This window comes from Asterias amurensis, chromosome 7 (genome assembly GCF_032118995.1).
Source record: "Asterias amurensis chromosome 7, ASM3211899v1".
Taxonomy (NCBI): Eukaryota; Metazoa; Echinodermata; class Asteroidea; order Forcipulatida; family Asteriidae; genus Asterias; species Asterias amurensis.
In genome coordinates, this window is record NC_092654.1 from 9850072 (window position 1) to 9864692 (window position 14621).

The window sequence follows — 14621 nt, forward strand, 5'->3', positions numbered from 1 at the left end:
CAATTTTTTTAGTAATTGTTTGTCACGATTTATGTTAAAAAATTAATTAAGTGACTGGGGGGTTGACTCCGCCTACCCCTTTTGTGACGTAGGAAAAGGAAGACTTTGCCTCGATCAAACATAGACCCCCCTCGATGCGTAGATAAACACACGTGCAAAAGTACATGTAATTCTAAGACGTGAGTTTGTACGCTGCGAAAAAGTTTTTTTTCTGGCATTTTTCCGGCAATGCCGACCAGGTGTATTGCTGCTGGATGCAGCAAAACAACTAAAGATGGGGTCAGTCTTCATCTGTTTCCTGCAGATCCCAAGTATAGGCGGTTGTGGGCTGCGAAAGTCAGATTAACTAGAGCAAAGTGGTCCGGTCCGACGTCTTTTTCAGCGCTGCAGCGAACACTTAGAGCCGTCGTGCTTCGAATCCTGGATACACAATTCATTTGACATGACGAGAAGAGCCATTTTTAAACACGACGCCGTCCCAACAATTTTTCTAGCTAGTGGGAAGTCGAAGAAGGTATCTGAAAGAAGTGACGAACTCAGAGGAGCATTTGCTAAACGTGAAAAAATTCGGGTAAGTTTGAACTTTGAGGGTATGTTTTTAGCTTTTGCCAAGTGACACGATTTTTTGTTGGTATCGCATGCGATTCACCGTGCGTGCAGGTCCTATGTGACCGTCCGCCCATACAGCAGCCATAGTGCGTGCGTGCAGTCTGCTCCGTGGCCGTATTTCTATAATAATACGTAGGCAGACCCACATCTTACAACCCATTTGGTCACTAAAAAGTCGCATAGTTAAATAAAAATAGCAGCAATAGCTTTTGTAAAAACCACTAGGCGTTCAACATGATCAAGTTTCAATGTACGTATGTGTGTAAAATTGTGTCTAAATTTGTTTTGATGTGCCATGTTCCCAGACGTAATGTACGGGGGCCCGACTACAAATTTTCTCTCCAAATATCGCGCCTTGAAAAACGTCACGAACAGCGCCCTCTCGGGTCGGGGCCTACTCGTAAATTTGTAAATACAATCAAAACTAAGATTTTTAAACCTTAGTTAATTTTTTATTCACATTCCTCTCATAAAAACACATATTTTAGTGACAAAAGCTTTATTTAAAAAAAATACCACTTCCAGGTGACTTTAAATCGTGACATTACTGTAATGAATACATTATGACAATAGCTGTAAACAGTGTATGCACTAAACATGTAGGTTTCAGGTTTCAGGTCTATTTCCATACCATTATATAGTCAGTACAATATAAGGGAAATGACTCTGTAAAAAATTGAACTTAATTGGTCATCGAAGTTGCAAGAGAATGAAAGGCACTGGAAACTTTTGGTATTCTCAAAATATTTACTCAAAATAATTGTTAGCATATGAAGAGTTGTTGAACCATATATTATAAAACATTGTGAGAAACCACTTTTTCTAAATTAACATAGTTTTCGAGACAGAATTACACAGCGGTATTAAAGGCACTGGACACCTTTAAGGTTTTTTTTCTTCACTCAAACATTAAAAGACTTCAGGCCTGAAAATTAGGCATCTGAAAACATACAAAATGTGTGCAAAAAAGGTTTTTTTTTCTTTCACCTTTCTCTTGCAATTTCGATGACAAATTGCATCAAAAACAGATTTGTTATTTTATGTACATGTTGGGATAAACCAAGTGAGAATAATCGTCTTCAACAATTACCAAAGGTGTCCAGTACCTTTAATACCGCTGTGTAATTCTGCCATAAATTTCAACATAACAAGAATTTGGCTGAGAGGAAAGCAACGAAGGCTGTTTTCATTAACAACTGAATTGCTGAGTGGAGAGTTCATTGTAGCATAGACCAGTCGAAATATGTATTCATTCAGGTAAAGTGTTAACAATTTTGTTAATCAAAATCTTTTTATGGTAAGCAGATTGTGTTCCTAAGCTTTAAATGACAATACTAGTCTTATACAATTTCCAAATGTGTCAGATGCCTTTAAGTTGCTACTGATAGAATTACTGCATCGTATCAGTCTGTACATGTAGTTCCTACTTCCTAGGAGTTGTTTTCACCCACAATACAATTTTTTAAAACTAATATCCAATATTTCCTCAAAGGCAGTGACAGAGCGTTCTCTATTGATCATCCTGCTATAATGAGTGGCCTTACATTGTCAGTGCAGAATGCTTTTTCAGTGTGTGCTCTTTAAAAGAACTACTGAAGTCGTGACTTTTCAACATAAAGTATGTGTAGCTTTGTACCCTTTGTAAGAAGAAGAACCTACAAGTACTTAGCTTTTTTTTATTTATTACATCATTTAAAGCCATTGGACCCTTTCGGTAAACAGTATTGTCCAAGGCCCACACTTCGTGTATCACAACTTCTATATCAAATAACAAACCTGTGAAAATTTGGGCTTAATCGGTCATCAGAGTCAGGAGAAAATAACGGGAAAACCCACCCTTGTGTCCGCGCGTTTCGCCGTGTCATGACATGTGTTTAAAATAAATCCGTAATTCTCGTTAACGAGAATTGATATTGTTTTACTGTTTTCTCAAAAAGTAAAGCATTTCATGAACCACTACCTTCTGTAAACCCTGTAAGTTATTTGTAAATCTGCGAACTTTTTGTTTTGTTTTTTGTACTGAATGGGTCCAATGGCTTTAAAGCCATTGGACCCTTTCGGTTCAGAAAAAAAAAAAAAAGCCATTGGACCCTTTCGGTTCAGAAAAAAAAAAAAAAGTTCACAGATTTACAAATAACTTACAGGGTTTACAGAAGGCAATGGTGAAAGACTTCTCTTGAAATATTATTCCATGAAATGCTTTACTTTTTGAGAAAACAGCAAAACAATATAATTTCTCGTTAACGAGAATTACGGATTTATTTTAAACACATAAAATAACAAACTTGGAAAATTTGAGCTTAATTGGTTGTTGAAGTTGCAAGATAATAATGAAAGAAAAAACACCCTCCCGTCACACAAAGTTGTGTGCTTTCAGATGCTTGATTTTGGGACCTCAAAATCTCATTCTGAGGTCTCAAAATCAAATTCATGGAAAATTACATCTTTCTCAAAAACTACGTTTCTTCAGAGGGAGCCGTTTCTCACAATGTTTTATAATCAACCTCTCCCATTACTTGTTACCAAGTAAGGTTTTATGCTAATATTTATTTTGAGTAATTACTAATTACGTGTCCACCACCTTCAAAAGTAGATATAATGTCAACACAAATCTGCCTCAAAATTGCACGGTTTACCATGCATTGTGAACTAAACTCGACACGCCATTTTGTAGAGTCAAGTTTTTGACTCCTTAAAATGGCCGAGGGTGTTAGTTTGCAAAGTAAAGGAAAACCATGCAATTTCGAGGCATATTTGTGTTGAACGATATAATCCTACTTTTAAAACATCTTTCTAACAATGAATGCATTAAAGGGAAGGTATATGTTTGGTAATTACTCAAAACAAATATTCACTATTGGTAATGAGCATTTGAGAGCTGTTGATAGTATAAAACATTGTGGGAAACAACTCCCTCTGAAGAAACGTAGTTTTTGAGAAAGGGGTAATCTGAAAGCACACAAATTTGTGCAACAAGGGTGTTTTTTCTTTCACCATTTTCTCCCAACTTCAATGATCAATTGAGCCCAAATTTTCACAGGCTTGTTATTTTATGCTTACATGTATGATGGGATACAAGTGAGAACACTGGTCTTTGACAATTACCAAAAATGTCGATGCATTTTAAAAATAATGAAAGAAATGGTTTCAAACCCTTTTTAGAGACCAATTCGACCGATCCAAGGCTATATAGGCTGCCTATTGCTTAAGCGATAATGACTATGTAGAGCAAACAAGATAAAAACGATGCAGGCACAACGTGTCCCTTTAAACTGGGTTCATCAATGGTTTTGATGAATTGGTAGAACAGGTACTACCATGACTACAAATGTACATGCATGAAGCTTCCCCTAATTGCATTTTATTGACTTTTTGTGCAATTTTTTATAAATTGCTACATTATATATTACTGTACAAATATTGCATTTCAACAGTTTAAGCGAGTTTTACATATGTACATGTAGGTGATCTTGCTGTTTTTATCTGCTCTTGAACAGTTCAAGCATTTTGCTGCAACATTCGCAAGTGATATTTACAACATGTTGTAAATCGAAAAGAGTATAATGTGTGTAGACAACTAAAACTCAAGTTTAGATATTGTTGCCTGGAGATTCAGTTAGCCATACATGTAATAAATAATAATAATAATTACAACATTTATAGAGCCCTATACGGATGTTCCTAAGCGCTATAACCAGATTGACAAAACAGATGGGTTTTATATTAAGTTGAGATTTGAAAGTGTCCAATGAAGGAGCTGCTTGAATGTGGATGGGTAGCTTGTTCCAAAGTGTTGGAGCTATGACTGAAAAAGCCTGATCGCCATAGCGCGTTATGGTGCGGGGTCGCGGGAAAGCTGAAAATGAGCTATTGTACCTTGGATAAAAACACAAACCTCAGTTGCCATTTTTGCTGGCAAATCAGTAACCATAGCACACTGATTTGAAAAACAGTAATAAATAAATAATCAATAATAATAAGTCTTAAATATAGCGCATTTCACAATCAATGCGCTTTTATATTTGGACGAGTCAAACAATAATACACCATTTAGTCAAAACAGTTGAGTTAGGCCTAATGGTTTTGAATGATACAATTTTGACTAATGGCTTTGCCATGTGTATGTGCTGAAATAATTGACACTTAATATTAAAATGCAGAGTTTGGACTGAGCTTAGATTAAATAAACGATAGATGGGCAAGGGCAACTTGAATAGACTCACTCTGCGAAATACAAATGTTGACAAAAGCAAAAGCAGGTTTTGTCTTAAAGACAATAGATAATACACCTGTATTCATTAATCTTTGGCATATAGGCCGCCTGGCGTATAAGTCGCAATGCCCCCACCCCCCCCCAAACAATTTTTTTTCGGTTTTGACGAATTATCACAATGTCTTCCCTAATTGAAACACCTTGCAACCACATAGGGCTATTTCAAACAATATAGAGTCCCAGAACCAACCCCAAGATTCCCCAATTGATCCCGAAATGACAGGGTTTCTTTTAAAAAACCAACATCAGACTAATATAGCGCCCAGGCGGTCTCACACAGACATACAGAAGTAACACAGTAACATTTACCTCCCTTATGTGGAGCCTTGTGCCGCGAAATGCCTACCACATTGGAATCATATTACACAAGCCAAAACCCATCAGTACTGTTTGTGCGCTATGGATGCTTATTGGTTAACTAGAATGAAATGGGCGGGATCTAGCTAAATATGCACACATGTAAGAACAGTCATGCGCAGTAGACACTTTATTTGTGTGTAACTGAAAGGCCCAGGTTTTCACACCATTGGTAGACAGTACAACCGACAGCTGTATACCTCAACTTATAATTTGTTTTGAAATGTGAAAATTTAAGATCATACGATTCCAGTTTTTTAAACTTCAAATACAAATTGCGATATTATCGAATATCGTGATACTTTTTTGACTATACATCGTGGATTAATAAAAGCAATATCGCCCAGCTTACAAAGCGCTGTACAAAGTAACTACAAATAAACACAAAATATAACTAGATATAGTGTTTGTAGAAACAAACACTAGGTGTTCGGCTATTGTTGGGTCAGTAGTTGAATCAATGAAAAAAGTGTTGTTGATAGCTCGTCAAATTGCAAAGTAATCAAAACCAAATAGTTTTCTCGATTTAAAATAATTTTATGATAAAGCATCAAAAAGTGTACATTTCAACCTAAAAGCCTTTAAATAGTGCCTTTTCAAGTTTTAAGTGCTGCTCAAACATTATATGAAGCGGCCGGTGTCAGATGCAATTGTGTCCGCCATGCAATACTGTCCGCTAAGGACACTTTTGCATATGCAATCGTGTCCGGGGCTATGCAAAGACCGTCCGGCTGACATGTACATGACTAATGTGCGCGCGTAAGCGAGCGTGCATGCACTGAACCTACAAACGAATAATATGCAGCATAATCACGTATTTTATGATTGCAGCGAATACCCAACGGCCGAACATTTACCTTGTCATTCATGAGATGCACTTAGCTTTTAACAAAACGGCAAACGTGTTCCGTCGACCAAGGGCGTTTAATTTACTGCAAGGACGGTTTTGCAAGGAGGTGGACACAACTGCATATGCAAATGTGTCCGGGCGGACACAATTGCATTATGCAGCAGCGTCCGGGCGGACACGATTGCATTATGCAAAACCGTCCGGCGGACATTATTCTCCGGATATATTGCATTATAGAGGACATAATTGCATGCGACACCGGCGCACATTTCCAGCGATTTTCAACACTGAATAACAAAGTGGATGCATATCAGAAAACTGTTTCCAGAAATGTTCGAGGCATTGTTAGTAAGCATGGATTTATAAGCTATAGTTCGTGCTTATCCCAAACGCTTCCAAAAAGCTGCTAAGTATGGAAAACGGTGGGCGCATTTCTGAGCCGATTCCAAAAGCTGTATGTATGAGAAATGATGGGTACATTCAAAGCCGTTTTCATGCGTTTTAAGTGAGGAAATAGCATGCAGTGGTGCACAATTCAGACCGTTTCGAGACTCCTTAAATTTTGAATTCGGTCGGCGCAATTACGCTTGTCGAAATTATCTTTGAACAAGATGTCGGCAAAACGTAAGGGATAAAGAAATAAATTAGCTCTTGGCCCATATCGTAGGAATTTGTTTTTACTGAAACAGCAACTTTTGCACATGCAGGGAAAGTGTCCGACCAAAGAGCTACAAGAAAGAGCAAACATTACGACTCGATGACACATGGTGCAGGAGATTATCTTTGGTTACCTATAAGCATTGAATTCGCGTGACCTAACATCTAATGATGTCATGATGAAAAAAATGAACGAAAATTATAATTAGGTCTCCGTTCATACAAACTGGAGTTAATTCAAATTTCATCTTGCACTGCTGTTTGACATAATTATTCCACTTACTGCAAGTACTGATTTGTACTTTTCAGATTGATATGCTTGTGAAGATAATATTATTAACATTTTCACCTTAGTTTGTATTTGTGAATTATTCATGTTTGGAGCATTATTAAGGTTCCAACAGCCGGTGTGGACGTTTTTTATTGTCATTTATGAGCTAGCAACTAATAGTGCAACTTTTGACATAACAAACAATGTTAGCTCCCCATTATACTGTTTACATCTGTTTTCATAAATATAAACGTCATTAAAAAAAACTGAATAAGTTTTTTTATGACTTTTATATTTATGAAAACAGATGTAAACAGTTAAATGGTGAGCTAACATTGTTGCAATGTCAAAAGTTGCACTAATAGTTGCTTCCACACCGGCTGTTGGAACCCTTAATAATGCTCCAAACATGAATAATTCACAAATACAAACTAAGGTGAACATTTTAGCATGTGAACTTTTAGTGCACCCCAGTTAAAATCTAGGGACGAAGGCTTGAATCGTGTGGATTGATTGTTCAGACCCTACGTGATTGTTTGGGGTTTCCCTCTTTAATGGTTGCCTATACCACATCTAAAACTGAAATTTCTTAACCACTACACGAGTATCTTCAGGTATATGGTTCTTTCGAAAAAGATTTATAAAGAAAAACTTCAAATGTAGTGGTTGTATATTTACAAACACTAATTGTTTGTAAATACACATGTTTGGTGTACACATCTAATTTTTTAAATCAGAACTTAACCGCTTTAATCCTAACCCAATGTGTTTTATAAAATGGGTGGGATTCGAACCTACAAGGTTTGCACTGCTGGAGCAGATCTCTCACCGCTGCTAGAGCAGGGCCCCATAGAGCTGCTTAACGGTCGATTTTGTGCTTATTGGGCGCAACTAGCAAACTTTTCGTTTCATAACCTCGCTTAAGACATGTCAAAAGGTCAAGAGAAGGTCACCAACATATCCATTTTTATGAAGTACGTAAAGCTCTTTCATATGATGTAAAGATTGTCAAAATAGCTTATGTGGTTGAGGAAAACATGAACTTATTAAATACTGATGACTGTAGAAGAGACTAACTTATTGAAAGGGGGGAAATGTATTTTGAAAACGCCTTGAACGCAGACTATACACGAAGCTGGGGCGCTTTATGGATGAGCAATTGAGCGTGGCAAGCCATAATGCCCAATAATTTGATAAACACTGTTTATCGCCGATAAACACTGTTTATCGCCCATAAACTATGTTTTTCGACCGATTAACAGTTTTTCGAGAAAAACTATGTTTATCACGTGATAAACATTGTTTATCTCGATAAACACTGTTTATCGAAAAACTATGGAGGAAGAAACAAACACTAGGTGTTCGGCTATTGTTGGGTCAGTGTTTGAATCAATAAAAAAGTGTTGTTAATAGCTCGTCAAAGTTCAAAGAAATCAAACGAAAATGTTTTCTCGATGTGTGATATGGTTAAGCATCAATGTCTGGTTTAGAAAGGTCAAAAGGGCAAGAGAAGGTCACCAACCTACCCATTTTTGTGAAGTACGTAAGGCACTTTCATATGATGTATAGATTGTCAAAATTGCTTTAGTGGTTGAGGAAATGTGAACTGATGAATACTGACGACTGGAGTAGAGACTAACTAAACGGAAGAGTAATTTTTGTTGGAAACGCCTTGAAAACAGACTAAGACGAAGCTATTTATAGGAGAAGAAAAAAATGTAACAAAAAAATAAATAATACAAAATTTGGTCGCCAATTGGTCTCCCATTCAAGAACTGACCAGGCCCGATTTTGCTTAACTTCAGTGATCGGACGGGAACCGATGTTATCAACGCAGTACGGTCGTAGATAAACCACAAAATGTACGATTGAAGCAAATATACAATAAATTCGATTTGAACCAGAAGACAAGGTCAAAAAGGGGTCATGTCTGTGAGGCGTTTACAGAGTTTTTAATGACCTTTCCGATGATGTATTGATTGTAAAAATCCCTCATGTATATCAAAAGTTATGACCGAACACCTAATAACTGTATACACCTGTATTACTTGCCTGCTGCTTCTAAAGTCAATTACCCAAAGTTGAATATCTTAAAAAGTCGGAACTGAAATACAAAAGACGGTTTTTCAAAGTCAGAAAGTCAGAATTCCGCCAACAAGGAAAATCTCATCCCTGATTCTATCTTGCAGTGAATCCTACATGCAACCGTATCTTACCGAATTTGCACATTCAACTTCTCCCCTTTAATTGTTGCACAATACTAATACAATATATTTCATATAAAAACTTTTTTGACATTTCTTTTTTATACTTTGAACGGGTCACAAAAAAGTCTCACTTCATATAAAAAAATATTAAAAAGGTATTAAATAAAATGGATGTAAATACGTATTATTGAAAGCAAGCTAAGGAAAGCTCATTATTTTGGATCTGTAAAATATACACAGGGTTGTGCTTAGGGTTGTGCTGAGTCCAAAGATCAAGTCTTGTATTTTTATCAGTAAAGCTACCCATACGTTAATGTTCCCAAGAGTCCAGCCCAAAACCAATCAGGCATGGAGTGAGGAAGTTAATTTCATCATCGAGTCTCATACACAATGGGTTATAATGCTTATTACATGTAGATCAGTCTTTGCACATAATTTGTTCAAAAACATTGAGCAAAGAGCTTCATACTGTATGACAGGCCTTGCGAGTATCACAAAAAACAACTACTGTACATCTAGCTAACTTGTTTTGTTCACAAGCACCGGGATACTGCATAGGATTTTTCATCCACAAGTAGAATATTGCATTTTTAGTAGACATACCACCCACACAAATTCAGTGGTGCTGAATTCATACACACAAAACTAATTGCATTTTTAAGCATCGAAGCTGTCTCATACTTTTTTATACCAACTGCTGCAAGGAACGCCAACCTACATCTAGAAATCAGAAGGTCTGTGAGAAACCACCAATCAAACATTACATTACACAGTGAAATCGGTGAATGTTTTGCTATCTGACACTCTCCTCGACCCCACAATAAGAGTACAACAGCAGTTCTCATCCAACTAAAAAGGAACCCTGAAAAAAAATGGGAATAAACACCCACATCTACAAATCAGAAGGTCTGCGATAAACGGCCAATCAATCATTACGTTACATGGTGAAATCGATGAGCATTTTTGCTCTCTGACACCTTCGTGGAACCCACGATTACAGAGCACAACACGGGAGTCACCTGACCAAAAGGGCGCACGGTTCAAAAGGCATAGAGCAAGGAGTGAACCAATCAGGAGAACTGTCACTGAAACAGACATAGAGCCACACTTGAACACGGCAGTTTGAGAGATTTCTTGAAAGTCCACCGTCCAATGAGATCCCTCTGCGTGTGACTTGCGTGTCCGACCAGAGTCCGACCTAATTTTGAAAAAATCACTCCACCTTCGACCATTTACATGTAAGAGGCCTGTCTCCACCAACCAACCAGATGACTCGCACATGTACCATGGCAATTCAGGCAACTGTCCACAGAACCTGCCATATCAGGATACGGGACATAAGAAATCAGGGAAGTCGACAACACCAAAAATAAGATGACATGTTCTAATCCGAGAGTTTCTGTGAAGGCATGCTTCCAATCCAGATGGCGCAGGTTACAGCTTTATACATAACATGTAGTAGTATCTATATCTATAGATAACTAGACATTAGGTGTTCGTGAACAAACACAAACAAGTTCCAATTTGTTTCACTTTGATTCAATGCTCTAGAACTCTAAAGTGTGGCTGACTTTCAAGCTCAAATGATACTGCTCAATGCTGCAAAAAAGAATTTCGCATTTTGTTGACCTACCTAGCAAGCCACCCCAAAGTCTGACTAATATATATTGAATGGCTTAAGTAAACTAAAAAAAACAAAGTAATGCCTCAAATGAACCAGATATTTTATGTCATGATCTAGATGGAATGGCGCTATACAAATCTGGTTATTATTATTATCGTTATTATTATTATGTCAAAATTCACAAACATCAGTAATTTTCAATGGCTTTTCCTGGCTTTAACAAACAACTTTCTAGTAAAGTCTGGAATAAACTAAAGCGAATAAAAAGGTCAGCTTTAATTTAGGTAAGCTAGGCATTTTTTATTCTTGTTTTTTGTTTGTTCATATATTTTTAAAGTAAAAAACGACTTCAGATTTTCAGATATTTCTTTTGACCAATCCAAACAATGGCTACATTAAAGGGAAGGTACACGTTTGTTAATTACTCAAAACAAATATTAACTTAAAACCCGACTTGGTAACGAGCATTGGAGTGCTGTTGATAGTATAAAACATTGTGGGAATCGACTCCCTCTGAAATAACGTAGTTTTTGAGAAAGAGGTAATTTCTCAAGTCTTTTATTCCTATCTGAAAGCACACAAATTCGTCCAACAAGGGTGTTTTTTCCTTCATCATTTTCTCGCAACTCCGATGACCAATTGAGCCCAAATTTTCACAGGTTTGTTATTTTATGCATATGTTGAGATACACCTAGTGAGGACGCTGGTCTTTGACAATTACCAAACGTGTACAGTGCTTTTAAGTACCATTAACTGAGACATTTTCACAGGTTGATTGTATGACAACTGTAGGCCTGTAGTGTATGCTTCAACGTTTTCTCCTTGGTAAAGGGCAACCTATGAGGAAATTGCAAATTTCTACTGGAGCATTTCAAAGGCACCAAGGCAATGACGAGGGGGCAAAAAGGCAATTGACTGGTTGCCCTCATGAAGTACAGGTATCAAGCCTGCAAATGTATGATGTGTTCAACATTGCAACCTAAGGAATGAATTGTTCTTTAATTTAAGTGAACGAATCTTCGATAGTACACCGGTGTTTGGTTTTAGAGACAAAAGTGTAATGAAAATTAACTCACCATAAACTACCCCTGAGTTCTGTACGTTGAGTCCTTGTTTCTCTTCGCTAGCGAGTGCCTTCACATAGTTTTCACTATCATCAAGAATTCTCTGTCTGATTCTATCACTCTCCAGTAACCCTGATTGTGCACGATACATGGAATAGTTCATGAACGCATACACCCATGTCAGCATCAGAAAGAGTAGCAGGATACCTATCCTACTGGATGTAACAATACGGCAGGTTTTGCGGATGGCCATGATTTAGTCAGCATGTGGAAAACCCTAGGGTTTATATGTAACAGCCACCTACAACAACAAAAAAACAATATATCAAAGATTATTGAAAATAAATAATATCAATGGGAGTCATGGGAGGTCTGGGGTGTGGCACTTGAAACCAACTGCATAGCCCCCCACTACAAAATCACCCACAACAAAATTGTTTCCCAAGCAAGCTAACTGTCTGAATAATCCTGCCCCCTTACAGAGGCACCACACCTTGACTCAGTCACCCACAAAACATTGAACCCACCAAACACAGAGTTCTCATCTCAGAAGAACCAATCAGAGACAACCTTGAAACCTCTGATTGGCTCTTTGCACAAACCTGCCATTGTGAATGTGCGTGCATAGAGCAGACTTCATGCTTCAGTCATGTCAGTTGTATTGTTTGGATGAAAGTGTTATTACACTACTTTAGAGTTTATAATGATCACTTTAGCTATTCACTGCTGTCCCAAGTTCGAGGTTCTACCGGCAAATGACTGATCGACCCAGGGCAAATATAATAGACCAGCATCAGTGTTGTAGCTACGGTGGGCGGTGCTGAGCGGGCCTGCCCCGAGGACTCACAATTTTTTCCCGCACTCTGAGCAAACTACATTGTGCCATCATGCACAGATTTCCCCTAGAATAAATCAAAGTATTGTCTGCTGCCTGTGCATTGATCTGAGACAAAGCTAACAAAAAGGATGTCACAGAGAAAGAACACAGTCAAATGTCCATTCAACTTACTGCATGGCCCCATAACATTTTGAAAACCTGGCATTATGCCTGAAGCTTGCACTTCAGCAATAAGTTTTATTTTCTCAATTTTTGCTTCAGTTTTCTTTCCTAAGGTTTTTTATTTTAATTGTTAACTTTGTACACCAAATATTATTTTATAGTCTATATGAATATTTTTAATTTGTGTATTATCCTTTCCTGGAATTTGCGGCTCGTCCGCTGTTGGTTTTGTCAATAAATATAATATAATATAATATAAGTTAACATAACAAATTTTGTTGATCACTCACTCTTGGTAGACGTCGCCCAAAAATATATACCTGCAGTATAAGTGTATTGCCCACCACTAAAATGGTCTAGCTACAACCCTGGCGGCAAACATCTCAAACACTCAAATATTGTTTGAAGCTTTGCTTTTTATATGAAGAAACTATGAATAAACAGTAAACACAACCCTTCCAGCAGCAGCTCACCACAAGAATGTCTCACTCCAACGCAAACACAACCTGCCAGCAGCCAACTCTCACGCTTTACCAGCCAAGAACAGCTTAGATCCAGCAGTACAAAAACTCGACCACCACCAGTAGTCCAGCATTCTCCCGAAGACGAGCAGAGTATACTGTTCAAAACGTCAAGACCAAACCCACTCACACAAAAGAGATTTACACAGGGTTGTACCCGCAGTGAAGTTAATTTACTGGGCCATCTTCCGCTTTATTACATTTATGATAAAGAGCAAGACCAATGTCAAAACAAAAGAGAACAGAAGTTTGAACCCTTCTTCACACAACCAACAACAAGTGATAAACATCTGGAATTCCCTTCCACACCACAACAAAAACAAAGCAGTGATGATATTGATGCAAAACTGTTATAAGCAGGATCAGACAAGACTTGATTCTCACCGACACTGTGGGTGGAGAGGAAAGGATAGGATATGGTGTCACAAAGACTATCTAATTAATAATTTACCCATAACCGTAATAAGTAGTTTGCACATACACCACAAATAAGCATGAACAATGACCAAACAGCCCCCACTCACAAGCATCATTAGAAAACGCAGATTGCAGTGATTTGGTCACCTCCAACGAATGGGAACAAAACGCATCACTATGAACAACTCTACAACTGGTCACCAACCCATGGGAAATGCAGACGAGGGCGCCCTAGGACATCATGGGAAAATGTAATCCAGAGGGACCTCTCCAGACTGGGCACGGGGTGGTCTGTGGAGGAGGCAGAAGTGGCAGCTTAAAGGAACACGTTGCCTTGGATCGAACGAGTTGGTCTATGAAAAGCGTTTGAACCCATTTGTCATGAAATGCATATGGTTAGAAAGATGTTTTAAATGTAGAATATAATGATCCACACAAGTATCACTCAAAATTGCACGGTTTTCATTTTACGTCGCGAACTAACACGGTCGGCCATTTATGGGAGTCAAATTTTTGACCCCCATATATGGCCGACCGTGTTTGTCGACGAGGTAAAACGAAAACCACGCGATATCGAGGCATATTTGTGTAGATCATTGTATTCTACTTTTACAACATCTTTGTAACCATACCGATTTTATAACAAACGGTTACATAGCGCTTTTCAAAGACCAACTCGACCGATCCAAGGCAATGTGTTCCTTTAATACCGTTCTATTTGGAAGCGTCTCACAAGTCAGGCAGCCGGTGCATGCTAACCGATGATGATGA

At 37.9% G+C, this 14621-nt stretch overlaps 1 protein-coding gene across 2 annotated transcripts in view; it reads right to left on the reverse strand.

The window, feature by feature from the left end:
• The window catches only part of LOC139939896 (alpha-1,6-mannosylglycoprotein 6-beta-N-acetylglucosaminyltransferase A-like), a 52957-nt gene that overhangs the window by 37636 nt on the left and 700 nt on the right, over positions 1-14621 (reverse strand). For both annotated transcript variants that reach the window (XM_071936054.1, XM_071936053.1), the window contains exon 2: positions 11925-12213. In XM_071936054.1, coding sequence (XP_071792155.1) covers positions 11925-12165 — 241 coding nt within the window. In that variant the 5' untranslated portion in view covers positions 12166-12213. The remainder of the gene's footprint in view (positions 1-11924; positions 12214-14621) is intronic.